General features: G+C 42.9%; 1 protein-coding gene across 3 annotated transcripts in view; it reads right to left on the bottom strand.

The window, feature by feature from the left end:
- Positions 1 to 15,181, bottom strand: part of RSU1 (Ras suppressor protein 1) — a 244,137-nt gene that overhangs the window by 180,040 nt on the left and 48,916 nt on the right. For all 3 annotated transcript variants that reach the window (XM_006159748.3, XM_027776246.1, XM_027776247.1), the window contains exon 3: positions 14,276 to 14,326. In XM_006159748.3, the coding sequence (XP_006159810.1) occupies positions 14,276 to 14,326 (51 nt within the window). The remainder of the gene's footprint in view (positions 1 to 14,275; positions 14,327 to 15,181) is intronic.

Raw genomic sequence — 15,181 nt, 5'->3', positions numbered from 1 at the left:
AGATGTTCCCTGGCTCCTAAAGGTCATATTCTGGGGGCACATTTAGTCCAGAGCTTCTGCTGGTGTAAGAAAAAGGCAAAGAAGAAATGGTTTTGTCACCCCAGGAGTCTCCCCCAGAGACTGGACTCCAAGCATCTTCTAGGAATTATAACAGTTCAAATAAACAAGCCCAGCATGACCCATTCAAGTCCTCCTAAATACAATGAAAGAAATTAAGTGTTATTCTAGAGTTTTGTCTTTCTGCTATGTCAGCCTCTCTCCAGCACAGCTTCTGGAAGGTGCCATAAGAAACACAAAGGGCCTATTAATATCTCTTTAAAAATTCCCCTAAACTGGAAGCTCAGAACACACCTCCACCTCCCTCTTTGCTGGACTGCCTAAGTTGGCCAGAGCCCCTGCTCTAAGTAGCCATTTACCCATGTCTATTTCCTGAGCACTAACTTTGCTCCTTCTAAAGGACATACATGGCATCTACCACCATCAGTTCTATTTGCAACAGGCAGCACCTCCAGGCACCGATAGCCAAAGCCCATTCACAAATGCACCACCATCGCCATGCTCAAGTAGCCAGCAACCAGCAAACGGCCTCCCTTTCTAGAAGAAAAGGCAAAATAAATGACTGTTAGCAGCAATTAGAACTTTGTTCTTTCAGACTTTTTTTATGATATAAGATTAATAATTCTATAATTCGACAAGTAACAACCTAAAGCATTTTGCGAGTCTACACACACAGTAACTGATGGTAGGGTATGCACTGAAGCTGGGCTGTCAGACCAAGAGCAAGTTGTCATACAGGTCCAGCATTCCTAATCTACAATCTGACAGGCTCCCAAATCCAAACACATTTGAGTGCCAACATGGTGGCACAAATGAAAAATTCCACACCTAGCCTCAGGTTATAGGTCACAGTCCAAACGATGCAATGCAAAACTGCTGCATAAAATTACCTGCAGGTTCAGGTTCGCAGGTGTATATGAAACATAAATGAATTTGATGTTCAGCCCTGTGTCCCATACCTAAGGCATTCCATTATGCACATGCAAATATTCTAGATCTAAAAAATACAAAATCTGAAATATTTCTGGTCAAGTATTTTGGATAAGGACCATTCAACCTGCATGAAGCTACATACCTAAAACCCCATTTAGAGTACTGGAAATTAAACACAATTTAAAATTCCACTGTTTGGTCACACTAGCCACACTTCAAGAGTCAGGAGTCACACGTGGACGGCATAAACACAGGACACGCCCATCACGGTGGAAGCCCTACGGCTCTGGAGCAGTGGGTCCCGACCTGGACAGTACATTGGATTCTGCAGGTTTAGGATCGAGCCTGAGAACCTGCCTTTACCAGTTCCCACAGAGTGCTGTTGCTGCTCTGGGAACCATATGCTGCCTCGGGAAATACTTTTTAAGATTATTTCCTTCTTCCATGACAGAACAAGAGAGAAAGAAAGAGACAGGCACCCCCTCTAGGGTCTCTGACCCACACCTCGTCAGCCAGAATCACAGGCACGCATGTCTGCAGCCAGTGGGAACACGGACGCCTCAGGACTGGAACCTAGGACCTCCATGGCTTCAGCCCTGTGGAGAGCTGGGTTACCATTGTGCCACTGTGGCTGGTCAGAGAACTTCTAACTCATGGGTGACATCAAGATCCTTAGTACCATGAGTAAGTTCCTTACCTTGTGCAGTGACAGGGATTAGAGCGTGCTAATCAGTCAGTCCAAACTGACACTCCTACTAAGCTCAGGGACGGATGAAAAATTAAGAGAACGAGAAATCATCAATGGTGAATCCACAAGCCTGGCTACAGCATCCAAATCGCACCAAGGCGGTCTCTGTTCCCCACGCAGATTTTTACAGCAAAGTCAGGACGGAGGAAGACAGACAACACTCAAGGGGAGAAAGGTCCCGAACCCGAGCACACTGAGGGAAGTCTGCAGCAGCAAATGGCGACCAAGCGTGCTCATTTGCAGAGACATCACCCGTTCTTCCGGCCACCGGGCACCAAGGCCAGCTGTAGATCACTGGGTGGCGGCAGCAGCACAGACAAGAGCAGCTTGTGCGCAGTTGATCCGGGGGCTTTTGAGCAAAAGCATCTCGTGGCCCCTGAGGCAAAGAAACAAAACTGTGAAGAGCGACAGGATCTGGGAGCAGCAGGCACATCGGGAAACATAAGGACGAGAGCCCTGCTGGGAGCAGCCCACGGGAGGTCAGGGGCAGCCTCTGACTGGTCTCTAGAACCATATGGTGAGCACTGTCAGCTGGGTCCTCTCCAGCTACAGAAGGGTGGTAATTGACCATGCACCACGTTAACGCCCACGCCGCAGGAAGCCAGAAGCTGCTCAGAGCACACATGGGACTCTGTCATAAGCACAAGCATGAAATCTGGAGGTGACCTCTACCCACTTCCTCCACCAAACTTCTGGGAGCGAGAGCTACACTCTGCCCAACTATCTACCCATGCTTTTGCAGGAGCACCAATGACCGTCTTTAGCTCCTGGCGACTCCTGGACTCGGGAGAGGTGGACTAGCGCATGAGCACCAAGGGACCCCACTTCTCACTCCTCTTTGCAAAAAGCCAAGTAACAGGTTCGGCCTTTGCCTCCTTTGCTGAAAACCAATGATAGACTAAATGACCAAAGAACACGAAAGGGAGGCTTACAGGAAATAATTCACGGGCAGGTGCATAAGCAGGAACGCTGCCCAGAGTCAGGGCTAAGATGGTGGGTGGCATGTCCCCATGCTGCAGTGGGTGCAACGTTACTGCCTCATGCCATCTCCCAGCTCAACCTTTGTGGTGCATGCTGCTAGGAAGCTGTGTTCCATGGGTTGGGACCACATGGAAGGCCCAGGTCCAATTTCTGGTCCAACTTAACAGCCAGGCATGATGGCGTGTGCCTGTAATCCACACAACTCTGAAGTCTGAGACGGTAGGATCGCTAGCTTGAGTGATAGTGAGAACCTGTCTGGGGAAAAAGAAAAAAGAGGCAGGCAGAGTGGTGCAGGCCTATCGTTCCAGCTGGGAGGCTGAAGCAGGAGGCTGCCTTAAAATAACAAACAAAATGTGCCACTGACCCTCAGGCCAAGCAATCTGCAAAGATACCACACAGGGTGAGCCAAAATGAAAACCTGACATATTTACATTAAAAGCAGGAGATTTCTATCTGCCATAACAAACAAAAATGCCAGGTTAGCTTTTTACCTTCCGTGCTTCCCCTACCCCCTCCTTCTTTTTAAACAGAGAAGGAGCAAGATGATAAAGGGAGACCAGGTTTGCACCCCAACATCACTTCACACATGCTGGGAGGGTGCATAGGCCCGTAGGCCTGGCTGGGCATCAACCGTGGTGTGAGGACCCTGCTGGGGTGCCTGTCTCTCTCCATAGACGAGACACACCTTTAAAAAAAACAGTACAGGATATTAAGTGAGCTGAACTGGTTTAGATCCTAAGTCACACTACGACAACAAAGTTATGACAAAAATGACTAAAAACATGTGAAAATAAATCAGGTTGCTCCTGAAATAGTGGTACGGGGGGAAATGATGAGTTAAAGGACAATGGTGAATGGGAACATCCCCCGGCCTCAACACCTGAACCAAAAACCGCTGTGTGCTGCGTGAGGTTAGGTGGGAAGAAACCAAATTAACCGAAACTCCATGAAATATGTCTGTGAGCATTTCTGGTCAAAGTACAACACAGCCCTATTAATCCGGAGCTATAAAACCTGGAGAACATGAGCCTATTCACACCACAGCAGCCACGTTCAGATTAGTTTCATACATGCCAATCTTTTCGGCAAATTAGAAATCAGAGTCCTCAATGCCATTTTAATCATCGCATGTAAAAAAGAGGCTTCTCACTCTCACATACAAATGATTGCACTCTTCAGAATTTTATATGCAAAAAAAAAGGTCATTTGTACTTACAGTGATTAATTACCTTTGTTTTCTGACCAACACCACAAGGTGGATAATGGACTCATTATATATTACTGTAAGAGTCTGGAGTTCAGAAGTACCCTAATGATAACTGGCTTGACTGGTTTTATGGGATCTTCCCCAAAGCAGCTATTAAAACAGCGAATTACAGTAGTTACAGGTTATTTAAAAACACAAAGTTTATGAAAGAGTGAAGCAAATTCTTACGTAAAAGGCTCAACACGTTCCCCAAGGTAAAAATAAAATAGCAAAACATCTAAGCATGCACTCCGATAAAGGCCAGCATTGCCTAAATATCATTAGCTTTAAAAATAACAATTAACTGCTACCTTCAGTTAATCAAGTATTTCTGGAGCACTCATGCCAGAAGTACACTTATTGTTGCCTATCACAGACCTCCTTGGAATTCTGCAACTTAAGTAACTCTAGTAGCCAAAAATATCCCTGATTTAAATCACTTCAACAACAACAGGCCTACTCTTTCAGCAGCAATGAGGATAATCAATTATACAAAGGTTGGTGGGGCGGGGGAGACAAGCAAGCAATAAAGCAGATTTTAAAGTATAAGGTCAAACATGCAAGAATGTATGTCCCTGAGCTATAAAAAGAATGTATGTGTAACAAAACAAATCTAAAAAATTCACAAGCATGGAGCTCTTCTCCTCTGTGGATACAAAAATTAGTTCATCTCTGATCCTGTACTAACCTCAAGAAAAGCAAGGGTGTGTGAGTACTGCCTTGAGAACCTACATACTCTGAATCCTTCAGCAGCACAACCTCCAAGATGCCTCCAGGTCTCGCATTCTGCAGGGCTAGCCAGGCCGCACAGCAGTAAACAGCTGTAATTTGGGAGCTGGGGGTTGAAGAAGCACAGAGAGAAAAGAAGGTGGCATTTGATGGCCTGGGAGCAAGTGACACCTAGTGAAGGGTCAGAAAAAGACAGAAGATCTTCTTGGGAAAATGCCCAGAAAGTTTCAAAAACCTGAGAAGAGCAATACAGTAAAGAAGGGAACACACAAAAGTTAATTCTCTATTGTTAGAAAGAGACCTAGCTAGGATCTTTTATAGGTGTTTGTGTGTGTGTATATTCATGTATTTATTTTTGTTCGTTTTGCTATAGGGCACAAGTACTCACTGGAGAGAGACAGGAAACAAGAGAGCAGGAAAGTGAGAAAACACTCCCCCCAGGGGGCATGGCCACACCTCCATCCCTTCTGCATTTTCTTCTCTAGACTTTGGGCATGCACACACTCATGCCTTGTGTGTTTTTCAAACTGCCGGGTCTGGGACTGGAGCCACATAGTCAGCCATGTAGGATCCAGATGCCTTAACCACCATGCCACCTGCTAGCCCATGTGTATATCTATTTATGTATGAAATATAATACACATATATACATACACACACATACTCAATCCTTAATTTTTTAAGGAATTATTTAACTTTGTTTTGTTTATTTTCATTTGACTAGAGTGAGAGAGAGAGACAGAGAGAGAGAGGGAATTGAGGAAGCAAGCCGCCAGTCCAGGACTTGAACTGCAGTTGGCCATGTGGGAGTCCAACGCCCCTAACCACCACACCACCTGCCAGCCCCATCAGTCCTTATTTACATGAAGAGGCAGTGAGTAAGCAAGTCACATGCACACACATACTATGCTTTCCCAATGGTGTCTATCTTCTTTCACAGTTCAGAATTACTTCAGCAAGAAGCCTACTGCATTGCTTCTCCTCTTTGCTGACCTTGTTTGAATGCAATTTGTATGAGGATGGAAGAAAGGGGAGGTGGGGAAAGATGCCCAGAGCAAGAAAAATCCACATAGTAGCACTGCTAGTCACCCTCTGCCAGGACTGTCTTCTCACCACAGGCGTTCTCTCTGTTCTTCCCCCAGAACAAGTAAGGATTTTGGACCACGGAAATGCTTCATCCAGTCTTGGGAACTTCCTGGAGCTCCTAAATGTACCTGTCTGGGACATGGAAACTGCATACACACGCCATTTGTGGAGGCGGCAGGAGAAACGGCAAGAGCGAAGGCTCAGAGGCCATGCAGGGAGTCCCGCCACCCCTAGGTCTGGTTATTTAACAACGTTATGCCTGATTCCTCCACCTGGTACAGATTCAGGGTTCAGTGACTGTGAGCGCTAAACTATCCTTTCATGCTGAGGGTATCAGATATGTGGGTGTTACCCCTCAGAATCTAAGAGACTCTGGAAACCTTGTATTTTATGTTCGATACAGTGCTGGTTCAGTTGGAGGTAAAAGAGAGCTTCATGGAGAAAGATGAGAATTCATCTAAACATTTTGAAAGATGAAAAAAATTCCAAAAGATGGGCAAGAACTTCAGGTATGAGAATTGGGTGATCAGAACAAAGACTATCCGGCTGGTCAGTGCTGTGGTATTTGGGATGACTGGATCCCAGTTGGCCAACTGTATGGTTCAGGTCTTGGATCGTGCTTCAGAAATGTGCCAGGTATGTGTGTGTGCATGCTGGAAATTTCAAGAAGGGAACAGAGAAGATTGTAGGTTGGCCATACCCCTGGGGATGCTTTCTCACTTTCTCTTTCTCTCTCTCTCTGGTGAGTATACAATGCTCTGTAGTAAATTTAAAAAAAAAGAAAAATAGGAAAGAAAAGAATGAATGAATCAATGAAAGAAAAGGAAAAGAATAAAAACTAAATACACAGGAAGAAAAATGCTAAGGAAACAGCAAGTAATTAGACGGAAGAGGATTTAGATTGAAAATAGCAGAAAATGGGGTCAAGGAGTTTAACTGATAGTCAATTTTATCAGATCGTGTTTTTCCTACTAAGGCTTAATGACTAAGGCAGGAAAATTCAAATGGAAAAGACTTTCCGTGGTTAGTTATCACTGGCGTTTACATACACTAGGGAACTTCAAAAAGATGACGAATGAACTGAAATTAAAGTATGAATTGCAGCACAAAAATGTTTAGAATCCATGCAGCTTTTGATAATATGCATCTTCCACGAACTCTGTGAACACCTTGCACACCTGTACTACATTCAGTTTAAGACAGGATTACAAGAGGACAAACTTTTATTCAACAAAATGTACATTTAAGCAGAGAAATAAGGGGTGCTTATGATCATTTTTAAAACCATTAAGAATGAGTCTCACGTTGCATTAAAAAATAATCTTTTGGAAGTTTTATAGAAATTGTCAGGAAACATCTGTTTTAAGAACTAGCATGAGTATTTCCACATTACAAACATACCAATGTTCTCTTTCCTCTACTCTAAGGTGTCTAAATTCAAGATGTGTAGACCTCTGAAGAATTCATGAATGGGCTTCACAAGGTCTACAAACCTGCCGAAATTGTAATCACTATATTAATTTCTCTATGGATCACGGCCCGTTTTCACTCTATTTAAAAAGTAAAATGACTTAAGAAAAATGCTCTAAAAGAACAAACAAAATGCACAAGTATTTCATCCTGTCGGCTCTCCTCTTTACCTACACACACACTCACACGTAGACATGCAGCCACTGCATTTTCCAGAGCTGATACTCAAACAGAAAATGTATATATTGGGTCGTCAGAAAAGTCACGACGTCTTTCTCTATGTTTTTCTATGCAAAAATGTGTCATGACTTTTCTGACAACCCGAGATAAAAATTTTGCTGTTAAATCAATTCTACTTGAGAAGCATTCTACTGCAGACAGAAAAAAAAAAAAAAAAAATCCTTTCCAAGATCAATCCCCCAAGTGGGCTGGTTAAGATAGGAACGCGATAGACTCATCTGCCTCCACTCTATGTTTTTCCACAGTCTGCCAACCGTCCTGAAGGCCTGATGACTGAAGTCCGTCCATTTAAAATTATGCTTGTGTCGGAATTAACCCATTGCCCTTCAGCTAGCTTCCTCCTAGCACAAAAGCACTAAGGAAAGGGCTTCTCGATGAGGTACATTTTGGTGGATGGGGCCAGCAACAAAGGAATCGTGAAGGCCACCGTGTTTCAGAAGAGGGCGAGACACCACAGAGAGCGAGCTTCTCCTCTTCACCCCTGGCCGCTGGCTTCGGCTGGCACTGGTTCAGGAACTCTGGGCCAACAGACTCGCACACTGACCTCACGTGGTAACGCACTAAGGCCGAAGATAACGACACACTCCTGGCAGTAGGCAATCTTTCATGGTACCCTGACGACTGGTACCATCAGATAGATATTATTTAACTAACAGCTGTCAGACTCAAAAATCCTATGTATATATTTTTTCCAACTCCAATCCTTCAAATGATGGCACAGCCACGAACTGATAAATGTGCACTAATTTAAAAAATAAGCTATTGATCAAAGCCTCGGTATCATAAATACATTTATACTCTGTTAAAATGCAAAGAACAAGTTGTTTTGATATTATTACAAGATAAATTCGTGACACAAAGACCATTTATTTTGCATATCTCCCCTCTTAGTTTAATGTCGTACAAGCCATGCACATGAACTTTCGCATAAGGCATGACAAATAATCTATGAAAGCGAGAATAACCAGAGACTAGGGACAGCAAGGTCTTAGAAGAGTGGTGAAGGTCATTCTTATGAACTGGGACAGTTAATTTTTCTCATTAAACCCAACAATCTATTATGGCTGTAGGAAAGAGTTTCAATTCATTATGCTTTTGAAACACTGCTTAATTTTCTGCATTATAATTGGCGAGGCATATTTTGAGAACACAATATTTTCATGTGGATCAGACTGCTTCATTCATGTCCAATTAAGACTTATGGTAGATATCAATATTTACGTCCACATAAAATATGGAAGTATGCCCTTACAACATACCTTTAATGAAGACATTACTGAAATCACTAGAGAACATATCTTCGTGTTTTTCATTTTCTCTAAGTCTGAATTCATACATGAGAAATAACTAATAAAAAATAGTCTGTAAAGAAGAAACACATTTTGCCATAAACCTAAGGTTTACTGCCTGCCTTGACTTTTCTGACTCATAACGTGATGAGATATGGTCACAGCTCAGGCCCGCAACTGCAGGCAAAACGGCCAATTCCTCAGGAAAAGGTTTTACATATCAGTTAAAAGTTCCAAGCATAAAACTAAATAATCACATTCAGAGCCCCACACTCATGGACAGTATCCATGCATGGCTGGCTGCTCTGCACGTGCAGAGAGCAAAATGATATTACTGATATTTCTCGCACAAAATGAGTGTTTAATCTTCACATGTACGAGTCACAAAGTAAAAAAAAAAATACTACTGTCATAGATAAAGTGCTTACAATTTTTGTATAAGGACGCTCTGTGGGAATATTATTTTTAAAAATTAAGAAAAGCTTTGCATTGAGAAAGTGCCACCCAGACATTATTTCACCACTGATGCAGAATGTAATTTATTTCACAAGGTATAGTAGTCTCTCCTACAAAACGGCATTTAGGAGCATAAGAATCAGTATAAGTATGTACAAAATGCACATGTTCCTGAGTTTTATGGTTATTTTTTTTAAAATTAAAATCTCATTATATATATAAATGTTTTAAATCTTGAAGAGATGAAAAAAAAATTGTATATGGGCCCAATACAAAATACTTTATAGGAGGTAGTACAATTCTTCCACTTAAAAGAAACTGAAAGAAAATAAATGTTTCTAACTTGAGAAATGGCTAGAATAAATACTAAAGAAGTAGTATCTAAAACTCAATACATACTTCAATTTTAGGAGCCAAACAGAAAAAGAACACACCTCCTCTATAGAACCTACCTTAAACGTGGTAAAACTGTACCGTGTAATGGCAACGGCAACATGCCCTGTGTGGTACAGTTGAACAGCTTGCAAAAAATTTGGTCTGACAATACTGAGTTGGTTTTTTAATCTTTAGGTACAAAGGGGGGGGGGGGGTGAAGGAAAATACACATCTCAACAGTGCCCTCTAGTGGCCATGTCTTAAAATGGCTGTCTCCAGAAGAAACTCCTTTTTTAAGAATGAAAACAAATAGAAAAACATTTATGAAGTTAACATTTTCAAACACTATAAAACCCAGGGATCAGATTAAAGAGAGGATCGAAAAATACCCAGCAAACATTGACTTAAAAGGGAGGGTATTCAGAGAAGTGAGGGGCAGGATACAGAGGAGGCAGCCTGCTCTGTCCTCTTACAGGGACACTGGGTATGTCATCCCAGATTGCTCCGGCTTAACACAGCCCATCACCTGCTCACTCCATTCATCAGCTGGTATTAATTGAGCACCTTTGTCGTGGTCCATACACTTTGGGGACTTTTGTAGGGATGGAATACAAAAGAAGTAGAAAACAGGATTCTTAACTCAAGAAACTGATCGTATGATTATTTGCATGAGGAAATTGGTAAATAATTTGGGGCCTTCCATTAGCTTCAAGTGAAAGATAAAGAGACCTGGACACCAGTGGGGGCTTTCTAGAAGAAAAGGTTTGTGGTGAACTTGGCAGATCCCCTGAGGGTTATGGGGTAAGAAGAGCACCCGGGGTGACAATGACACCAGCTTTTCTTAGCTGCCATCCTGGGGATCTGAGCACCACCCCCACAGCACGCCATTCTGGATGAGGAAAGGAGCCCGATGGCCACCAAGGGCAGATGGGCAATCATCTCTAGGATGTGACATAGGTTTCTTTAGCACACTCAGTGCATTGAGGCTGAGCCCACGATGAGCAGGAAGCAGAAGCCTGTGGTGGCCACATCTCGGGTCCTCATCCTGCTTAATCCCAAAGATGCCATCGGACCCCAACATTCCCACTTCTTCTCCTCAGCCGGCTGTGTCCTCTCTGCCTCCCCCCACCCCACCCTCCGCTATCTGTCTGCTTTCTTCATGAGCTGTGACAGGTTACATGAATAGTTACCAGGAAGCCATCACATGCCCAGCAACAGGCATTGAAGAACAGGAAGACAAAGCCCTTGTCCTCATAAATGCTTCAAATCTAGCCAGAGACAGAAACAGGAAGCCTTAGGACAGCCATACAGGGCAGCACTGGTGTCAGGGTGTCGCAGCTGTAAAACACAACGCTCCCAAAGGCTGAGTCAGGTGGGAAATTACAGGGTTCAAGTCTGGGGGCCTCACTGAGTCCTTCTGGCACATGGGTCCATGACCCAAGGCTGGGTCACAGGGTCAAGACCCTGTTGGAGATGCTGTTTCTCACACTCCCGGTCTCTCTTGCTATGGAAGAAACAGACTTTTTTTTTTCTTTTCTTTTCTTTCTATTTTTTTTTAGAGATTTTTTGCTATAGGGCATGTGTACTCAATCGAGAGACAGAAAGAGAAATCACCCCCAAGGGGGATGGACACACCACAATCCCTTCTCTTCCATTGTCCTCCTGGGATCTTAGGCATGCACTCTTACGTGCCCAACATGAGTTTCAAGCCACCAGGTCTGGGACTCCAACCAGGTCGGCCATGTGGGAGTCCAGCACCCTAACCACCACACCACCTGCTGGCCCATAAACAGACTTTTAAGGAGACAATGTGCCTAGGAGTTTAGAGAAGAAAGATTTCAAGTGGGCAGAGCAGCCACGGGCCTTTGGGAGAAGAGGAGGCGAGGCTGTGGCAAAGCAGGAAGGAGAAAGGCAGGCACATGGGAATAGAGCATTCGCCCAAAGGAGGGGCTGCTCCTTCGACAGCAGCCTGTGGGGAGGGCTGGTGTGGGACATGGGAGCACATTAAGGCAATTTCTGAAAGTCAAGCAGAGAGAGCAAGCTCCTTCCACTATGTGTGTGGCCCTTCAGGCAGGCACCCGGGAAAGTGTGTCCCCAACGATCTTTCGTCAGAATCCTTCCCAGTGGGTCAGGGAGAACCTCTGGAGGGCTTCCTGGTCAGCCCTTGCCCAACCACGGTAAAAAAGCAAAAGCAAAAGACCCACTGGCTGCTTTTTTCTCCCATCTCCTTCCACACATCATGAACATATCTGGGAAAGTTGCTGCAAGTAGATACATTTGCCCCCCCACCCCAATTACACCAAAAACCATCAACATTGCCCTAATCTTCTAGGTTTCAATGTAAATAATTTCCCTATAATAATGAAGTTCCAACAGGAACAAAATTGATGCTTTCAAAATGTTTGTATGAACCACAGTGTAAAAAGCTTCAGAAATTTCTGCTCACAAAAACTTGGGGCATTCCGGGATCCTACAACCTGTCACCTTCAGCTGGAGACCCTGAGATCGGTCAAGGTCAAAACCATCAGCAAGAAGAAGGAAGCGGACCCAGGGCCCATGGTTCTGATGCCCTTGTCGATACTAACTCAAGTGAGCAGAGTCAAATGGTGGGTGTCCCCAAATCGAGGTCCCAGCTTCAGCCAGCCAGTCTCTCGTTCCCTAAGTATGCAAGTGGAAATGTCAGGGAGCGGTGTAATTGGCATACTAAGAGAAAAACACAAATACGTTCTCAAGATAAAAGCAGGACTGAGGGGTTTATCTGTGAGTCCCAGTGGTTTTAATGCAGCGTTGTCAGCCAGTCCCTATTAAAAACAATGGAAAGTGAAAGACACTGATTACAATAAAAAGTGACAGGAGGGTGTGCTCAGCCACTTACATTTAATGCATATTTATTTTTCCATCAAATGGACATATTTACTATAAACACTTGAAAAACCATAGCAAAGTCATTCATTTAAATGCCAGAAAAATAGTAAAAAATGCTAATTTGACCTTAGTGGAACAGATCGGGTGTCACCGATGCTACTCACAGTGGCTTGAAACAGAGTTTACCAAGACGATTAATTAGAGTTTACTGGATTAGGTCAAGAGTGTCTTAAATGGAGAGGGACAAAGGAGAGAAAAAAAAAAAAAGGAAAGAAGAAACATAAAGTTTTTAGTCTTTCACAGCCCCTTCAACAGCTGACACGATTTAACTGCTTATCTACACATCCTTAAATAAATCCAGTAGTGTATGCCTAGAGAAAGAAGCTGATCCATTGATCCCCGAGATTTCTTTCTTTGTGGACATGTAAAATCAAATAAATTACGACTATCTGAAAGATTGTTTTAAAGAACAAATCAATGAATAATAGGAATAAAGTGGGTTTTGCTTTCCTGTTGAAATGCAAGCTGGTTTGCTATAACAAGGATGTTGATCTAATAATGGTAAGCACGGTCATTAAGAAACGCTTTTATGAACTACACAATGGGGAATGTCAGGAATTTCTGCTCACCACATTGTGGGAAATTTAGGGATCATGCAGTCACCCTTTAAAACAAGCCACAAATCCCCACTGTAGACCAAAGAACCATTTACCACAAAAACCACAGACCTGGCAACATATTACCTGTGACAACCATAGTGACATTGAACACAGGCGCCTCCCAGGTCTGACTTGCAGCTTCTGTGGCCACTGCCCCTTGAAAATGACCACTGTGCCACTCTGCCTGCCTTATAAATATGCATCTTGGCTAGAAATGAACTAATCTGCCTGTTCCCTGCACACAAGGGGCCCTCACTGCCACTCTTAATTCTCCATAATCAGCCGCTCTGTGACATTGCTTCGAGCTGTATAGAATGCACATACACACATAAATTCATGACACAAATCCCTCAACATGACATTCTGCTCAATTCCATTGAACTCAGAAAGCTCCCTAACAAATTCTTGCCACATGATTAGAAAATCATTCAAGTCTGCAAGAAATACGGCAGGCACACAGAAGTGACAGTCAATTAGGAATGAGAAAAGAGACTGGGTCCTTGTCATTAAAGTCTTTAAAGCCACAGCACAAGAATCAAATGGCCCATCATTCACACCAGATATTCTTATAAAAACAGATTTAATTCTGCTGTATGTTAACCATACCACAACACTAGAGACACCCAAGAGAATTTTTTTTAATCCAAACTCAAAAAGCTAAAACTATAGATGCAAATGCAGGCCACTGATAACAATTTTGTGAGTTTACTTCCTTGTATCAGGCAAGGAAGGGAAGATTATTCAACAGTTAAATCTTCCCCTTTTGAGGAGTCAATAGAGATGAAAACAAACAACTCGTATTCTAATTTTTTGGGGGTCAATGAGTTTTACCCATGAAATGCAAACCAATGATCCAGCAGTTCTGGGTGGATCATCAGCGTTGATGATTCCTCAATGGAATGACTTCAAAAGAAACAATGTCATTTTCTCTTCTCAGCGTATAGGCACAAAAGAATTCTTGAAGGGGAGCAAAGTACAAAATACAGGAAGAAGACATGCTCGTTTATTTTAGTGTCAACAAAATATATTTCAGGCTTCCCTAAACAATCATTTGTCATTAGCTTCTTCAAAGGAAACCAGAACAGAACCAACACTACCACGTTACCTGTAAGTCATGGAACAAATGAGAAAGTGAACTTACTTGTTAGCTTGTTGTGGCTGAGGACGAGCTGTGTGATATGGGATAAGGTGACTGTAAAAAGAAAAACAAAATCATACAGTCAGTAAATGTATCCACATCAAAGCCACACTCCTACAAGGTACACTGCTAAATTATTTTTACAGGTGGTTGAAATGTTATCGCTCACCAAAATAGAAGCTAGGATTCAAATAACACTATCTGTTAAATGTTAAACCAAATGAAGAAGAGTCACGCAATTAACAGTGCAATTAGCTTAGCAAGTTAGAGCTAACGAGATTAATGTTACAGGATCAAACGCGACAAGAGCCAGTTAGCTTTGCGGGGAGACTTGGTCTGCTGGCCTGACCTCAGCGATCCATCTCAATAACGTGCACCAGTCAGAAGAATCAGCCAAGAGTGCAGAGAGGCACAGAGGCCTTTACCTATGCAAAGATAAAGCTGCCACAGCAAAACAGAAACATCACCTAACTGAAGGTCGGCCGCATATGGGCACTCCCCACTTGAGGGCAGAGCTCCATCTGTACAACTAGGTTGTTAAGTAGACTGGTAGATAAACAAGGAGCTTAAAGGCCGATGTCATGGCACCATAGGGTAGTTATTGTTCAATAGCGATCACATGTTGTTATCATGATAGATGTCATTATATCTATAATTATCTATCATTATAGAATAATGTAGTTCTAGCCATACAAAAAACATGCATTAGGTAAATACCAGAAAATGACAAGACACATCACAACACAATATAAATCCAGCATAATTATTTTTATTTATTCTGAAAACGATAGATTCACAATAAAGTCCAAATTTATAAATGAAATGTGTAGTCTCATGTGATTGTGAACACTTCGTGTAGTGAATATTAACCGACAGCGAGAGCCAGACAAGGACTGAGAGGATTCCCTA

The sequence above is a fragment of the Tupaia chinensis genome, unplaced genomic scaffold (assembly GCF_000334495.1).
Source record: "Tupaia chinensis unplaced genomic scaffold, TupChi_1.0 Scaffold000647_1, whole genome shotgun sequence".
In the NCBI taxonomy this organism is placed as follows: Eukaryota; Metazoa; Chordata; class Mammalia; order Scandentia; family Tupaiidae; genus Tupaia; species Tupaia belangeri.
The sequence above is the reverse complement of the archived record's forward strand: the minus strand, read 5'-3'. Positions and strand labels throughout refer to the sequence as shown.